The sequence below is a fragment of the Patiria miniata genome, unplaced genomic scaffold, assembly GCF_015706575.1.
Source record: "Patiria miniata isolate m_02_andy unplaced genomic scaffold, ASM1570657v1 HiC_scaffold_22, whole genome shotgun sequence".
NCBI lineage: Eukaryota > Metazoa > Echinodermata > Asteroidea > Valvatida > Asterinidae > Patiria > Patiria miniata.
In genome coordinates, this window is record NW_024037061.1 from 7,631,717 (window position 1) to 7,650,055 (window position 18,339).

An 18,339-nucleotide genomic window follows, 5' to 3' on the forward strand; every position below is an offset into this window, starting at 1 on the left:
ACGATAATTGATCCCTTTGAAAAGAAATATGACTGTTGTCTGGATTTTTTCAGGTACATGTATAAAAAACTGTAGTTTGGTTACACTACATGTACCGATAGGTACGGTATGGTGAACATTTTGATTTTATCATTAGAGAAGTCTATGGAGTACTTAGAAAACGTGTAATTTGGAGAAGCATTATTTTATTTTACATAATGACATTACTGTGTAATGGTACATGTAGCTTGTTCATGTACACAATGCACATTTATGCACCTTGTCGTGTAAGTTGCAAATTTATGGTCTTTTTTGTGTAGTCGTGTTTCATGTCCTTGTAAAGTCATGAATAGTTGGTACTCATCTTTAGTCGGTACTCAAAAGAACTTCTTGTGATCGGTTCTTCACCCCATCCCCCCGCTGTGCAAACTACAAGTTTGCAGATTGAACAAACTGAGCAAACACAATGCGGGGGAGAAAGTCAATTGTGAAAGCAGACGGGACCCGTACAAACGAGGCTTCCTAATCAGTCATCCAAACAAAAGGCATTTGGATGACATTTGCAGGGATCTCAGCTAGCGACAAGTTATGAAAGTTGCCTCACAAAGAGCTCACAGAAACAGAAATACAAATGTAAGGAGCAAAACTTGAGGGAATCGGCAGCACTTCACCTTGGTTAATGAATACGGAATGAATTAGATTTCTTTCAAACCAGAATTTTACAAACCAAGATTTTATCAGCAAACACAAAAATCCTGTACCCATACCATACATTTAGACATTGACAAATAGACACTGTCGTTGGTTAGTTTGTTTTTATATTGTTTGTCTGTTATTTTTTTTCTTCAACCATATTAAAATATGCAGTATACTATTGAAATTCCAAGTAGTATGGACTCCATTAAGATGGCGTTCTGTATTAAACCTAACGATGACAGCAAGTGAAGGACACTTCACTGGTTCTCATGAAGTGTTCACCATTCATCGAATCGATGTAAACCAGTGTTAATCAAGCAAGATGGCACCCCGTGGTCCTTCGATATTGGCACTCTGTGCCTCTTTCACTGTTCATCATTCGTTGATTTAAAGAACTGAATGGTGGATGGGTCCCTGAACCTTACCTGAACTGATTTGCTGCGTGTGAAATTAAAAAACAGAACAATTTCTTCTACCGTACTGACAACAGACAGTCTTCTGTGAGCTAGAATACAATAACTGTTTGTACTGCGCAGTAAAGTCCTCTTCACAAACTGAAAAGGTGTGAAGTTATGACCTTGAAAAGGTGATTTGGAGAAAAGGACAAGCTTGGTGCTTGACCACTTCAAATATCTGACCGTGAAAAGCCCTGGTCCGCATACTACAGTAGTGGTCACTTGGCCAGTGAATATAGCCACTGATCTCTAGTTTAAACAAACTTTATTGTCACAAGAAACTAAATTTAGCAGTTGAGTAGCATCATGTCATTCCCCTGTCTAGACAAGAAACTCAAGATGATTTTGCATTAATTAACCCTTCAATACAAAAACTTGCAAAAAAATCCTTCAAATATTGTGTAATACCCAGATTTTTCAAAGGGTTTTAATTTGTTACTGTGTAGTAATTTTGGAGCCAAAAAATGATGTGTATTGGGGAAAATTTTACAGGAAAAGAATCAGTGATGATTGTCGCTTTAAGTGCTGTGGTAAATTTTAGGCTTCGCTTTCTACAGAAGTACAGAACGGCCAAAAGAGTTATCGCTTTGTTTCAGAAACTTGAGCTCGTAGACATCTGCTCAGCAAACCTAATAACTGAACGAAATATAGCCAGTAGCCACCAGGATACACTTGTGTGTGACAATTTCACTTTTACACAACACGTATATATGTGACTGTTTTGTAAAATATAAAAGCGGATGTTGCCTGCAGTCTACATGGGAGTGCTCTGCAGTACTGTCAAATTTGCCTCGGATGTAAAGAAATTAACATCTATTGGATAGTACAGAAGTGAATTTAGGACACCCAAAAAAGGAAAGAATGTGTTTGATTGCAATTTGCCTGCTTAACAACGTACATGTTAACACATTCCCACTGAACATGTAGAAAAGCTTTGACTTAAGAAGAGAAAAGTAACTGGCCATATTCTTGGTTTTAAGGGGGAAATCTGTCCTCTTTTTTTTTCTTGCTGTGTGTGCAAGTATCTACTGTAAACAACCATACTATTTTTGACATGAGAAGCAACCAAATAATTTATTCAATGTATCAAATTTTGGATCAAATCCTGGTTGTTTAGGATCTAACCTCCTGAACCATTATCCAGCTAAACACTAATCCCAACTCGTATCTCGTCACAAGCCCGCAACGTGGACTGTGGACACAGCAACCCTCTCTCTCTCTAGACTCCACCGTTCTTTTCCATCATCTTTCTTCCTCTATTCAGTCCTTATCTCCTCAGGGGCTGTCTGTGCTTCCGATGTTTTATTAGCCGCGAAAGAAACGGCCAATTCGACCTGTTCCCCTTTGTGAAATTAATCCTAAATTAACTTCATTGCTAGGGTCAACTGCTAAAAGTGCAGCCGCCCCATTGCTTGGTAATATCGGAACCGCATTGGATTGTTCCATTCTGGGCTTCCCCAGGGTAATAATGGGACTTGGATTTAATTTACTGGGGTTTTTTTGGACAAAACTTGGCAAGGTTTGAAGGAACTTGTACTCCTGTGACTGTCAAAAAATGTTGATTTCATCCCGAGATGTATGCACTCTACAGTGGAGTGTCATTTTATGTATTTAAATGTCTTCATGCATTTGGGTAAAGAGTCAGGATTTGTTATCAAAAGACCCAAAGAAATTGGAAAAAAAATACATACTTTGATGAAAATACCCAAATACATACATTGGACCTTAAGAAAATCATTAAAAAAACAGTAAGATACAGTTCAAAATTATGTGAGCACTCCTCTGAAGGCCTATCTAAAAACTCACAAGAAAGCATTATTTCTAGGGGAAAAAAAACGTATATCATTATCAGAATAATCGAAAAGTATTAGGAATTATCAAATCAAAATCGGATTTAATATTTATGGCATAATAGTGAATTGGAGTTCAGTTTAAAAGAAAATTAATAAACCGAGGTTCACTGAACACTCGAAGTGCAATTCACTAGTTTGTTAAATGGAGGTGTGAATTTGATAGTTAATGGAATGAATGGCACAATTGAAACTATAATGGGAAAAAGCACCTTTGAAGTGCCGACTGTTTGTTCTCAATAATTAAAATCTGCCAACCGTAGATGGCCTTTTCGAGACCATTGTTGAAATAAATTGAAGCTTTTTGGGGGGTATTTATGATTGTTAAAATGATTGATCCAAAATCTTTCTTCCTGTCTAAAGGTGGCGTGCACTCTTTTTCTTTTTTAAATTGAGATTTTGGTACCCTACTCAAGTTGGAAATTGTCATTATCATATCTGTTAAATAACGTATAGGAACAGGGTTTTAAAATAACAAAAATATTCTCATTGGACCTACCGTACATGTACAATGTATACGGTATGTATACATGTACACTTATACATATTTGTGACAGAAGAAGAAAAATGTTACAAGCAATAAAAGTGTTTTTGCAATATTTTTATTTAATCATTATTTTATTATTTCTTCCAATAAAAGAGCGTTTTTATACATAAGATGGAATTCGTGTCGGGAAGATGTAAATTTGTACCCCCAACAAAATTGTGTGTTGCTTCTTTTAATACAGAATGGAAACTAAAACCCTCTTTTCTATTTTACTTTCATGTTCGTAAAGAATGACAAAAATAAACACAGGCTTAAATGCATAAAAATCATTGATTTTCCAGCATGAAATAAATCCTGGGGTCCGGAACTATTTTGAGGGTAAACATGGCAGTGTTATTGCAGGCCATTCTGTCTTCGGATGTTGACACCAGAAATCCATATCGTACTCATTTCCTATTCACGCAAGCCGACGCCATGCTGTTGTTTCCGGAAAAATCTTAGGTCAACATTCTGAAATATTATTTCTGCTTTTTCGAGAGTTTTTACACCGCGTGAACTGTGATTTCTGCACACCAAGGCTAGCATGACAGGCGTATTGAGTGGAACAAAAGTAAACATAAGACAGACAAATGCATTACGCACAATTCAAGTGTTTTTCTGTCGTTTTCCCATCTTCCATTGATTTGTCTTCCCTCTCCATTGTTATTCTTTTAAATTATGTCTCTTGTACTGGTTATTCAACCTTTACCTACACTTTCTTTTATTGTTACATTCCCCTGTCTTTTAAAAAAAAATTCTCAAACTTTCAATTTTTCCATCATTTTTGGGGTCTAATTTCCTCTGATTTTCCTGGTTTTTTTTTTTATTAGGCCCTATTCCTTCCTCCATCTTCCTTTCTTTTGGTCACCTTTTAATCTTTCTTCCAAAGTCCCCCCTTCAAAATATTTCTCCACCTTGAGTTCTTATTTGTCTGTTTTTCATCTTGTGCAGCTTTCTTCTTTTCAGACTCTTTCACCATTTTTTGTTTCCTCCGTTTTACTATCTTTCACCCTTTTATCATTGCTCATCTTCTAGTTTTTATTTCAATCTTTCAATCTGTATTGCCTGCTGAAGAACCTCATATTTTTCAATCTGTTTTTTTTTCTCCTTTTCCTAACTGTCCTTTCACCATTTTGTTGTATCATTCCATCTTTTCCTCTAAAAAAAACCCACCTTTTCCCCTCTATTTGTTTCCTATCGCACCGATCTTCCTCTCAGTCATCCTTTCACCATTTTCTTCTCCATCCCGTCTTCCCTTTTCAATTTACACAATACCCCGAGTCCAACGACTCATGACATTTGTCGAGAATACACCTCAAAACAAGTGAGAAACGGGCAAATGTTTTCTCAGTGTTCCACTAAAACGTCCCTTGGAGTCAGAAACTTTTCAGGACCAAACTCTGACCTTTTCACCAGCACTCTTACTTCAGGGGACCATCGCAAACATCGTCTAAGTGAGTGTGCATGCCCGAAGAGCTGAGTCTTGTGTATTTGAATGATGGTGTAAGAAACTGTCTAGGAGCGGTTTGGATGGCAAGGCGTCTATTAGTGATGGCGAAGCAGACAGGAGGACAGTGCGGTTGACTTGTCGACAGTTCGTGTAGCATCTCAACGGGGAAACCTAAGATTGAGAGGTGTCCTTGTTGCCGGGCGAGATCGATATCGATGAGAGTAAGAATAACAGAGAGGAGCGCAGGAAGACAAATGGAGGACTATGATAACACAAACAGCAGTCCTAGGACAAGCTCTTGGCTTGAGTAACACGGTCACCGTGTTAAGCAAGCAAAACAGCTCCCTTGAGTCGAATCTACATGGAATTGAAGACTAATGCTTATTTTCTTGAAAACTGTAGTGTTATTCTACTGAAAAACCACTGCGACATTGTCAATACTTGATTCACGATACAACGAACATGATCCCACTAACCATACACAGGTACACCGGCAGTGCAAACAATACATTTCAAGTGAAGTTCATTTACGCCAGGTACGGCACATGATGTGGGACATCACTTACATACTGTATAAGGTCCTAAAAATGTAGCACTGCCTTGTTACGGTACATGTACTTTGTTAATGTGTGTAAATTGTTTTTGAGCATCCCAGTACATGTAGGTCTGTATTGCATTTTCCCTAGTTTATGCATGTATGTATTTACATAAACTCAATTTTTGTCATCCGGCGGTGTACATTTATGCACATGTACATGCACATTTAAGAATTAGGTTTTTCTACTGGACATTTTGCTACTTGTAATCTGCAGTGCAGATTTAACTACTAACTACTGGTACTATCCGCTCACCAGTTCAATAAAAAACGGATCCTTGATGTGTATTTTCAATTAAGGACATGCTTTTCTTTAGAACGTTACAATGTAATAATATGAAAGCCATTTTCACCCCTTGGCTGAAACCTTGCCCAGAATCCTGAGCTACATGTAGTGCGTGCACGGAAAGAATTTTACCAAATGCTTCACTCCAGAGGAATGTAAATTCAATGACAATCCCAGAAACTGGGCTGCCGGTATGGCACGGTCACCCGTTGGGTATTGGAAGGCGATAAAAAACCAGGCCTGTCAAAATACCAGGCCAGATTGAAGACATTTTTGTCTCTAAAACAAAACCAGATGTGGGTCGTGTTTGATAAAAAGACTTTGAATCTGAATGACAAACATATGGTTGGTAATAATGCAGATTTGGTCATCATCTTTAGATTGTTTTGTACACTGATGATGTTTCTTGGGTGGTCATTGGTCTCTGAATTTCATTTTCTGTTCTCTTTTTTCATCTCTCCGTAACAGATGCATCCGCTTGGGCTGTGTAATTCTAACGAAGATGAGGAGCCTTTTGATTACGGCTGGGTGGGTGTGGTCCAACTGGCCTCACCCCTAGATGACCCTAAACCGTGTCTTACTATTTACCAGAAGGTGAGCTGTGACATTGTACTATTAATATTATTACATGTATTCAACCTCCATCAAAATAAAATTTTAAAAAAGTTTAAAAAGCAGCTAAAATTTGTTAATCAGAAAACAAAAGAAATGGAAGGCAATAACAATAATGGCCATTTTAAGCACTGAAAATTGCAAAATGATGTGGTTCCCTAGTGAGAAATAAAATAGTCAAAACACGGCTGCAAGAAAATTGTAAGATATTAAAGCACAAGACTTTTAGATTGAAGTTTGCATGTTTTGTCTTCATGAAGTAAGAATTGCCTGGCTTTATTTCTATTATTCAGTTCCATGATATTGTAATTCTTTTAAGGAATTGACATTTCAATTCAAGCACAGCCTATCTCAAAGGTTAAGTCGGTGCTTATGGAAACCAGAAAAGGCACTTGTTAGTATAAGTGCATTTCCCGGATCCACTTTTGCAGTCGGTCGCTGTTCCGTGTTTTGCATCGTGGGGTATTGAAAGTGAAACATTCATGTGTTTTCTGGGTTGAAAGGTTCAAGTACATACCAAAACGTGCACATTGGTCTTTGAATCTAGGGGACTAGATCTGAGCGTGCTCACTAAGTGCAGTGAAACTAGATCAAGGGTTCTCCATCTATAGATCCACGCTAATATTCCCTCTCCTTTTATCGTCGGCCGGCTACTTCAACCCTTTCACGACTCCGTTGATACCGCTAATCCCCATCTCCCTCGGTAACACCGCACAACTCTACAACCCAAACACCAGGAAGCAATTTTTGATGGATTAATTTCACATTTTTTGTCCCAGCAAACGCAGGCACACTTTTAAAGGACCTTTCGTGCGACCACCTATTTTTTAATACTGGGAGTTAATAAAGCAATGTTTACTCAGTGATTACACAATGAACATGCGGGCGAGCAGTTGCTATCTCCGGGAATCAGCAAACTTGTCCGGATGAATAAAAACCAGCGCTGACAGCGACCGGTAATCTGGGATGATAGATCTATCGGCATATTTTGTTCCACTTCCCCCTCCAGCACTGTCCCTTGGATTCAAGAAGGCGTCTCAGTTTACCAATACAGGGAAAAGATTGAAGGGATATCGCGGATGTCCACCAGAAAATATGGATCTGGTGGACTGAAGAGAGGTTGTAAAATGCCAGGGCCTGGGAATATTATTTTTTATGGTGCCCCAACGGAGAACCAGGGATCGCTGCCGGGGCGTATGACTTGAACAACCGGTATTACGTTTCTATTTAATGGTTCATAGAGAGGTCTGAATACCGGGAGAGCTCGGCTTTGGATTTGGACACCCATCTGAATTCAATTACATCAACCTACACAGTTTTCAAATTCCATATTCTTCACATTATAGCAACTGGAGACAATTTGTTTTCTCAAAAAAGTAAAATTTTGTTTTGAATTGGTTATGAAGCATAGAAAGTTGCAAAAGACGTTTTCAATATTCAAATAGACCTTGACGTGGGACATGGAATTTTCTTCATGAAAATTGAATGTTTCATTTTATGACGATTTAATAACAAAATTAAATTGGCTGACTAATTATAATGTAAGTCTTAAATTTTGATATTACCTGAAAATCAAATGTCTAGATTTTTTTTCAAAATGTGAAAGAATTTTTGTTACGACATTTTAGCACATGTACCGGTACATGTACATACATAGATTTTGCATTTTATTATTTTTTTTCCCAATGAAGTTCATTTACACGTATGTACAACGTACACGTTTCATGAAATGAATTTTTCTTGGGAACATATTTTGTGCAACTCTCTTATTTCAAGTACTTACAAGTATAAAAACTATTTGACAACCCTTTTTGGTTTATTTTATTGAAAAGCACACTTCTTTAAACATGTAAAAATGTCATTGTTTTTCCAGACAACTGAGGGTGCTGTTGCTGTGATGTCATTTATCGAAGACACTGTTCTGTTTAGGGGTTTTCTGTTCAAATTGTGAACCCTACAATTTGCTCACGGGCTTGTTGCCATGTATTGCCACAACAAAGAATCACTAAAGGAAAGAAAATTGATGACAGCACAATATTCAAAATTCTGTCAAATTTGAGGTTTTTGCCTGAAATGACATCACACTTTTTCTCATGAATACATTTTATATATATGGAAATTTTCAGTAGCTTAAAAGCCAAAAAGGCACCACAATACCCTTGAAAATGGCAACAACAAAAAAAGAATAATGTGAAATGGGACACAAAGGTGCATTTTCAAGGATTGCGTTAAAAGAAAATTGCATTACCCCTTTAAAAATTCTTGTCACGTTTTCCTTAGCACATACATACATTGTATGTAGTGCTAAGCACATAAAAAGCCACATTTAATTGATATTGATTTGTATTTTATTGATCTACCGTACGTCATGTACTTGCCTTAGTCAGGAGATGACTACATGTATTTCATTTCCCATATCCATTTTTCAAACTCTAAAAAGACGGCCTGCACCAACGAACAGTGTACTGTACTGAATATTATTAACATTACTTTGCATAAAAAAACCACTAAGCATAATGTGTGGTATCTTAACCATGAAATTAGTTTCATTCATAATTCAGAAAATACGGTACATGCACTGACAGCCTTGATTACCTTTGAATTGGGCCATTTTCTATTCTTTTTCTACTGTATTCTCTTAGCATTCTGTACTGTAGACATTACACTTTTGGGTATCCGCAGGACACTTTTTCCTATTTTTGTTGTGAGGGTCAAATGTACCTGTAATGCCTAGTCATGTATGTTATCAAAGAAAGCGCAAATGTATGATGTTATACTGAACATTTTGATTGTACATGTAACTTGCAATAGAGAGACAAAATTGACTCAGAAAAAAAATCCATGCACTAGTTTCTTAACGAGAAATCAAGCAAGCTGACGTTCATGTAGAACTGTACTCAGTAGCACATGAAGCAGATCAGAAAGCATGTTTTTTTTTACATCAATCGCTTTAAAAATGACTCGGGGATTTGCATGTTCGCTAAACGAGGGTAATGTAATCACATGATCTAAGTTCAGGCCTAGGTGTGTCATCACTCGCTTGGCTTGGTTGGTAACCTCATCAAAAGTTCATTCACTCTACCGAGTACCGAGTACCGTACCTATTAGAAAAAAAAATGAGTCTGGCTGTACGGCAGCAGCGCTTGTCCTGTGTCGCGCGCACACTCACGTTCACCCACTCCCTGGTTGACTCACAGCACCCGCGCCTATCAGATGACGGATCACCATCCGAAGTCGGGAAAGCGTGTCGGTACAGTTTGATCTCGCTAAATGGCTATGACAGCTCCTGCAACTGTGAAAGGAATCAATGGGCTGACTTTGTGGGCACCGACGGTCTTTGCAAAGTACCGACGGACTATTGTTATTCTAATCTGCTGGGTAGCCTTCGACTGGAAAAACCCCTCTTTTTTTCCGTTCCACTCCGCTGCCTGAATTTCAATTACACTCTCATATATATTTTCCCCGGCACAAAATTAAGGTTGTTAATTTTGGCTGGGCAGAGAGGATAGTTTGCCTAGATGCGCTCAGCCTGCAAAGTCACAAATTTTCCTCCTGAATCGATGAAGAAGCACTCAACGATCTCTTCAAGGGTTTCTTTGTTCTGATTGACTTCCGCTCTTGGTTCATTCCCACAGCTCCCCTTCTTTTTGACAAAAACACAAAAGGGATTAATTGAAGGTAGCTTATAGGATTATCCCTCAAGTCTTGTCTGGTGAAATTGATCCCTGGATTCCCACACTAATCCCTTTGGAGGAAACTCTTCCATATCTTTTGTTAGTATTTCAGAGCCCTGCGGCGAGGGTCTATGAACTCTGTAGACCCACCAAACTCATTTGGCACGTTCACCTGCGAATTCTTACACTGTGCGCTGTAACAGAACAATAACTTGATCTTTTTTACAGTTAAGACCTTGAGCTCTTCAAGGATGGATAATTGACTTGCCATCCCAAAGCTTAAGTCATCAAGCTTATAAGCCATAAAGCCATTAGGCCTACCCTTGAAATAATGTACGGATCAAGAATACAAATCCTCAATTCGGACTGTCCATTACAGGCAAAGCTTTCTACGTAACGATTATTTTCATTCTAAATATTAAAACACAATTATTTCTTAGTTTAAACCAGAAGTTGCCAAGTTCTGCTCATTTTGGATTGCTGGGTAATACCATTAACTGATACAATTGATATAGGGAAAAAAAATTGGTTCCACAAATTGATTCCGTTGATGCCATTGACCTTATCAATTTGACAAGTTTCGAGAAATAGTATTCATCCGTTTGTTAAGTTATTTCAGCGTAGTACCGGTACCGTACTTGTGAATGAAACCATTTGCCTTCTAATTTTTTTTTTCAATTTCTTTACTTCGTTCAATCGGAAGTTTAATACTTTTTGTATCTGATACATGTAGGTCAGATCGTTTTTCATCTGAACCTTTTTATATACGCGTACTTAAGCGTACCACAAAAATAATTGTACATCCTGGATTTCTATTGAACCATTCATTAAAAAGAAACAAGCGTTTAATTGGCAGGTGCAGCTTATTCCAACCGGACAAGGGCCTGACGCTCCCTACCCCTCCCCCATATCTACCCACTTTCAGTCAAGCAGACACTGTACCGTTGTGACCTGCCGGTTCCGAGTCACACTTGACTGGCGTAGTCGATGAAGCCTGAACTGTTTTTAACTGGTTTTCCCTCCTGCGCTTATTGATCCGTTTAGGACATGATTGTCACAAACAGCCCGTTTCCGCAATCGATTTCCACAAAATGTAAAATCAGCGAGGCACACTAATCCACACTTACAAACACATCCATCAGTATACTTAACTTTTTAAAAGACTTTTTGTTCTAATTTCCAATCAACATTCAAACACGCATTGTACATGTATGTGATTTTGTACAGGCATGTTTCAAAAACTACAGAGGCTTCCATTCGATTGTTCTATCCCTAAAACAACATCGGAACAAATGTAGAGAGTAGAATTTGTTGATTAGAGTTACATGTGAAAGGAAAGATCCCTCTTTTTGTTTTGCGCTTATTAGATTTTGTTGGGTTTTGCAAGCTTCAGACTTTGTTTCCTTTGGAGTCTGTTGGATTAATGGGGGGGGGGTGGCTTTGTTACAACAGGATGTGGGTTGGGGTTAATGCGTGACGTATCATTCTTGCATAAAAAACAGGCCCAAAAAAAAGGGTTAACAAAAGAACCCCTCCCCCCGAAAAAAAAGATGTAGACAAAAACAGAATGGCAGCCTTTACTTGATCCTATTTCCGTGGACAGTTTGTACACTAAAATATTAGTAAAATTCATTAAAAAATTATGTTTATGTGGAAATCTAAATTTCAATCTTCTCAGAATTAATCGTTTAAATTTTCTGTCTTTATTGTAATGCCGGATGTCCTGAAACAAACATTTGGTTTTAGGGGATATGTTCCATACCGTATGCACTAAATTTCCGACAACTTTTTTATTTGGAAATGAATATGACTGACTGCAAACTGCTTACTGACTACCGGTAGATGGACCTGAAATACACGAATCTAAACAATTAATGCGGCGTGGCATTGCGAACTGAACAAGTTTTTCTTCGGAGGCAAAATGACGGAGGTACCGGAATAAGAAATAACATTTTTTTTATCGACGTCATTCTGTGATTGAAATCTTGATTTCCTACTAAAATTAATTCATCCATTTACAGAGGTTGAGATACCGGTACAAGTGTATTTAGCCATAAGGCAGTAATTAAAAAATAATAATAATAAAAAATTTACTAATCGAGCAGGAAAAATTGTTTTGAAAAACAGATCCCTCAGGCAAATGCATAATGCTCAAAATGATATTTTCATTTTCAAAATTACTGAGAGATAAAACTGTTACATGTTCATAAAGCCTTTGACACATGTACTGGTACCGTACTTGTGAGGGAAAACCATCGTTCCTTTGTTTTGTTCTTTTTTGTTTCTATTGAAATCTCAAACTCCATCCTATTTTCCTTACTGTGCAGATAAGATTTCTAAAGGCGCACTTCTGGGATATTGTCCCTATTGCTACTCTGTGTGCTTGCAACCCCACTTGACATACATGAACATGTACTTTTATGTACATGTACAACTCACAGTATCTTCATATTTCAATCTTTAACCCTGATTCTGTTTGAACAGTCACAGGCAGTCAAATATTCCATCCACTTCCCCTGCCATGCCTTTTACACAGGCTAGTCACCAACAGTCAGATCATGATTTCAAGCATCACTCTTCAGGACTAGTCAAATTCAGTTAATATAAGAAAGTAGGCAACTGGTAGGCACAGCTGGCTTATCAATCACCTACAGTCAAAGCATAGCTGCATCAAGTTACATTAACAGTCACAGCCAGTCAGTCCTGCTTTACGTGAGCTGGGAACTCTTAACTGTTGAAAACAGTCACTTGATTGATTTTGAGTGCAAGGACAACTTTGCACAGAATGTATATTTGCAAGGGAGGGTTCGCAAAACTGTAACATGTGCAGTATGTACATGTACAATGTACATGTACGTACATTTTTTGCAAGATCTTTACATTTTTGTTAAAAGTAATACATGTATGAGGGTGGGACATACATTTTGTTGTATTTTTTTAAAGGGTTATTTTGTGCAGTGTTCTGTGAGTGTATATATTTTAGATTCTCGGCATGTACATGCCTGCCTGATCTATTTACCCAGCATTCCAAGGTAATGATCTTGTTTGTGTGCCGTCGTTCCCTAATAGCCCTCTAATGTATTCCTGTTTCCATTGGCTGTCTCTTGTGTTACAGGCCAAGCGTGCAGTGCAGCTAGGTGCGACGGCCGTTATCTTCGACGTGACGCATAATACAGATGCCATCCAGGAGGTAAGATCCTATACACACAGTCGCTCAAAAAAGGAGAAGAAAAAAGGTTAAAAAATCACATAAGACCTAAAAGGAGGTTTTGGCTTTTGCCTTTTCTTCAGCTCAAGTTTTTGTAGAGATTTGAACTCTTTAAAGAGTATGCTTTCAGTCATCTTTTAAGGAAATATCTTAATTTTCATAAAATTTGTAATTTTTAAGGTTAGGAGATGGGTGGGAGGGAGATGGTTAATTTACAAAATTACCAATTCTGTTGTTTCCTGAAAATCAATTGAATGTAATGCACTTTTCGAAATTACTAACTCTATAGAAAGGCAACAAAAAACGTTAAAATGTTTGGCCCAATTAGCAGTTATGTGTAATGGTCGATGAACTAGCATGAAATGCAGTTACCAACAAATTGGCCAGTCTGCCGCCAACCTTTTTTGTTACATCGATGCGAAAAACAGTTCTAGGAAGAAAGTTCATGAGTGAACATCACGGGAGCCCTAGTGATTGAGTTAATGATTGGGTTTTATTGAGCACTGCAAATTGGAACAGCTTGCATTGCAGTGGCCCGCACCCCCAATCAGAGACTAGATTGGAGGTAACGTTGGCACACTGTTCCTCCCTAGTTAAGTGATGCCCTGGGGATGAGACCGACGGACCTTTAGGTCTGGTGAATAGATTGAAGCTATCACGCGACGGGCGAGTTCACATCCATCTTGAGGTGATTAATAAGTTGGGAATAAAAGATGCCTAGTTAGCGGTCAGTTACACTGCGATACTGGAGAGCAGTTCCCCTCGATCCAGTTCAGTGTCCAAACTGTTTAAAGTGATGTACCGGTATCTTAGATTCGGCCAAAAGTTCTAAGGTACCCCCAGTACATGTACACGTACCGGTACTTGGTTTAAAGGGAATAAACAACATTTGCAAACATCCAAAAATAAAACTACAAAGTTTTTATGAAATACCTTACTAGGATGTTGGTAAATGACAGTCTTAATTAATTAAGCATCCTGTAAAATTATGGTACCTGGTGTGAAGTCATTTTCAAGAAAATGGTATTTTTGTATAAATTTCCAACGGTGGTTGGCCGACCACCATTGGAAAAACCTAACTATTTTTCAACTAGTACTACTCCAAATTTACCTTTTATTTTTTCAGTCCAAATTTTGTTCGCTATTGGTTACATGTTCATGAACGGTTGCAGGCCAGCTAGACTGGTTCTCTTACCTTACAATTTTCCGGCATCTATAAATTGATCCATTTCATCTTTAGTGGAGTCAGGGAACCAGACTTCTTGAATATTTTTGTTTTTCTTGGTTTTTCCAGCATTTTCGAACACAAAACTTCAAACATGTCAGTTTAACAATATTTGATCTATTATACTAACCCCTCAAATAGTTCATTTCTGAAAATTACAGCAAAAGCCAATGATGTACATTCCCTTTAAACAACTTGTGGTTTCATAAAAAAAAATCATGTTTTGCTTTATGATAAACATTTGTATTGCTTGTCATTACGGCTATCCTGAATATTAAAATATTTGAATATTCAATCTCATCAACCAAATATCATAGTTTTTTGCCGGTTTGAATTTTTTATTTTTTTTTTAAATGCAAATTTGTACACACATGGCTGCGATGTTATTTTAATCGTCAAATTGTGGTGCTTTATTGTCAGATGCCACTTTTTGTTTAATACACTAGCAAGTCAATTGCTTTAAAAATATGTTGATATACACTTGGCAATTTTGATACTGCAACAGGCGCACGCAAACTATGTCAATCGGCAGCCCATAATATCGATTGCCGTACGCACATTTGAACTGACGCGTTTTGCGTGCAACCTATGACCACGTAGTTGTAGTGTAAAAATCATTCATAAATGGACTGTCCGTTTGCTTTGGAAATAAAATAGGTTTAAAGGCATGCTTTAGTTTTTGTGAAATGCAAAATCTGAAAATTTGTAAGCGTATTTGGAATTATTTTTAAACGTAACGTATGAGCCATCTTGCTTCATTCATGTGTCTCCATCCCGAGTGACGTATCGGCAGCCTGACTCTGTACATGAAACAATTCCCCAAATGTTCCTGTACAACACATCCTTTCTGCACCATCCCTGGCCCCCCTTCTAAAGGTTTCTATTAATCTAATAACATCCATGGAGCCACCCTGAAAGGGTTTTGATTTACCGTTCCTACAGTACGGTACATCTTCATTTACTCTCTGTACTTTGAACGAGAAGGAAGAAGAAGAAGAAGGAAACAGTCAGTCCGCAGCGCACGCGATAATGAGGTCAAATCCCGAACTTTATGTGCACGGGCTACGTCACGAATCGGCCACGAGACTTACACGTGTTATTGCGAGAGTTTGGCAGCTTTTTTTTCATGAACTACACGTTGCAAATGAAGTAGCGGGTCTCCAAGATGGCGTGGTAAGTCGAAAGCGAACGTTTTTCTGAATCGAATGATATAAAATATGTCGAGATTCAGTAAGTTTTTGGCGGAATTTTGTTCACTCGAAGTTGGGGTGTGATTTTGAGGATTATTTTTGTTGTGTTTTTAGTTCCTGCGCCCTGACTGGACTAGGTAATAATGACGAAAATGATCACCACACATCGATTAAGGAAGCAATGAGCTTTCGTTTGATATGTATTTTAGCTTGTGGCGACATGTTTGTAGTTTTTTCTACGACACTTTTCGTGCGCGAGATTTGAAGTTTTTCGGCCATTTCTTTCGGCTTGTACATGCGGAGCGTGTACAGTGTGACTCATCGTGCACACGAGCACATGTAATTTTTAGGGATTTTTGGCATTTTTGGGCATGTTGGGGGTGGCTGATCTAGTCAATTCGTCATGCATGTTAAAAATTTGTATGTACATTTTGCTCATTTTTTCACAATTTAGGCCTATACAAATTTGTTTATTTACAATTTTTCATTTCATTACAACATGGGATCATACATTCTTGTTCAGCTTCCTAGCTATTTACACCAAAATCCATTTCTATCAACTTCTATCGTGTATGGATGTCTGCTTTTCATGGAGATAGTTGTTTTTAATATTTTACAAATAATGTAAATTTGTTTCTTAATGCTACCGAAACGGTTTTTGTTCAGTTAATTTTGGAAAATTCCCTGGGAAAACTATACAGCATACAGTGCATTTTATAGGCTATACACTAATTTGCTTTTGGTCATACAAAGAAAAGTCGTGAAGAAAATCCTTTCGATAAATTTACAATCCTCATATTTTTTTCATTCACTACCAATACAGGAACCTGTTCCAGCCAGTTCAATGCCTCGGTCCTCAGTTGTCGACAGTTTCATCGCCTCCAACACGGGAACGGTCACGTTCACTTCAGTGCCTTGGTTGGCATGGTCCTCATGTTATGTCGTTGACATTGACAATTTATCATCTCTCACACAAGAATGTTTTCTGAGACTCAGATTCATGCAGTATTAAGTTCCTGTGTGCAGATTTTATGATTTTTGTACTTCAGTGTAAAGGCCGGTTCATATACTTGTAGCGAATGGAAAGCGACATTGACATCATGAAACCTTCGCTTCAAATTTGCCGGAATTGAAACATGCTCAACTTTTGTGGAATTGCAGTGCCGTGACGTCAACAATTTGAATTTGCATTCGCAGAGTATGATCCGGCCTTTATATGTACTGCGTTGTGCAAACAACATCATCACCATTTGTTGTTGCCATGTTAAACACGGTTATTTAAAGTCATGCCACGGATACCATGCCAAAGACAGCAACCAAAGATTATCTAACATTTACTACATGTAAATATTGCTTCATGTACATAATCGTGATTAGTGACACTATGCCAAAACTGTGGTTATTGTTATCATCTTCACTTCACTGTAAATTGTTTAAATTGAACCTGTTACTACCAGATTTTAGCAGTTTTTAGATTGTAGGAGAGTTGATGATATATTTGCTATTGATTTTTGTTGACGTTTATTTCTTATCCAGACAGATGTTGTCAGACATGTATGCCAAAACTCATTTTTGAAAAATGTTTTCCCTTCTTTATGCAAGCTGATTTTTATTCTGACTGGAAACATGGGTATTATTAACACATGTATTTGCAATTTGTGATGTGAGGTGTCATGAAAAGAAGTTATCTGAGTTTTCCATGAGTGTTTCAAAGCAAGGATGTGATGGTGTTATTATACAAAACTGATCTAGTATGTTAATGCTTGCAAGAACATGTACATGTAAGTTTATTTATTTTTGTTATTTTTATTATAAAAATCTTTGGACAATAATTAAAAATCTATTTAAAAAATAAAAGTAAATTGTCCTGGTCAAGACAAACGTTTGTAGAAACTGTCATCAAAGATGAGTCAGCCCAATTAAAAATTAAAATTTAGAATTAAATAAATACAACAGGCATTTTATATGAAAATAAACAGTTCTTATATAAAACAGTTCATAACATGAACTCAAAGTTTATAGGATTTTTATAAGTTGTGTTTTCAAAATTGTCTTCAATAAATACAGAAAACAAATATCCTGAAATAACTTCAACTTTGTCACATGTACATTTTGTTATATTTTGGATTTTATTATTTGATAAAGGGGATACAATTTTGAAGAAAAAAACGTCTAAAAGTGTTAACTTACATTGGCCCTGGACACATTTAACTTAACAGATGAATAATTTCCGAAGGGTTCTACGGCGACAACAAAATAGTTCAAATCCTACCGTAAGTCCCTGCACAAAATTCCACGTGCGTATTGTAACATGGATACATGAACTACACGTTATTATGAAATCTTTCGTGATGACGTCATTTTTGGCCAATGAGGGCACGGGAAAACGACGCACTGTCATGGCGGGATGTTTCGTTGTTGGGTTTTTGAAGATCGTTAGAATTTTCTGCGCCCTGACTAGACTAGCTAAAGATCAAAGCGAAATCGACAATATTTGGATAAAATATAGTATTATCTCTGACGTTGGTGTGAAATTGAGCTGTGGCCGCTGTCAGAAGATGGAGAATATCGTCCGTTTTTGAAGGCCAATTCG

General features: G+C 37.5%; 1 protein-coding gene and 1 long non-coding RNA gene across 2 annotated transcripts in view; both read left to right on the forward strand.

Moving 5' to 3' along the window:
- The window catches only part of LOC119730166 (E3 ubiquitin-protein ligase ZNRF3-like), a 56,587-nt gene that overhangs the window by 13,116 nt on the left and 25,132 nt on the right, over positions 1–18,339 (forward strand). Inside the window, exons 2-3 of the mRNA XM_038202949.1 lie at positions 6,306–6,431; positions 13,239–13,313. Of these exons, the coding sequence (XP_038058877.1) occupies positions 6,306–6,431; positions 13,239–13,313 (201 nt within the window). The remainder of the gene's footprint in view (positions 1–6,305; positions 6,432–13,238; positions 13,314–18,339) is intronic.
- On the forward strand, positions 15,561–17,834 carry LOC119730167. Its single transcript, XR_005271345.1, has 2 exons — positions 15,561–15,729; positions 16,570–17,834. It is a non-coding gene; the product is annotated as an uncharacterized LOC119730167 (long non-coding RNA).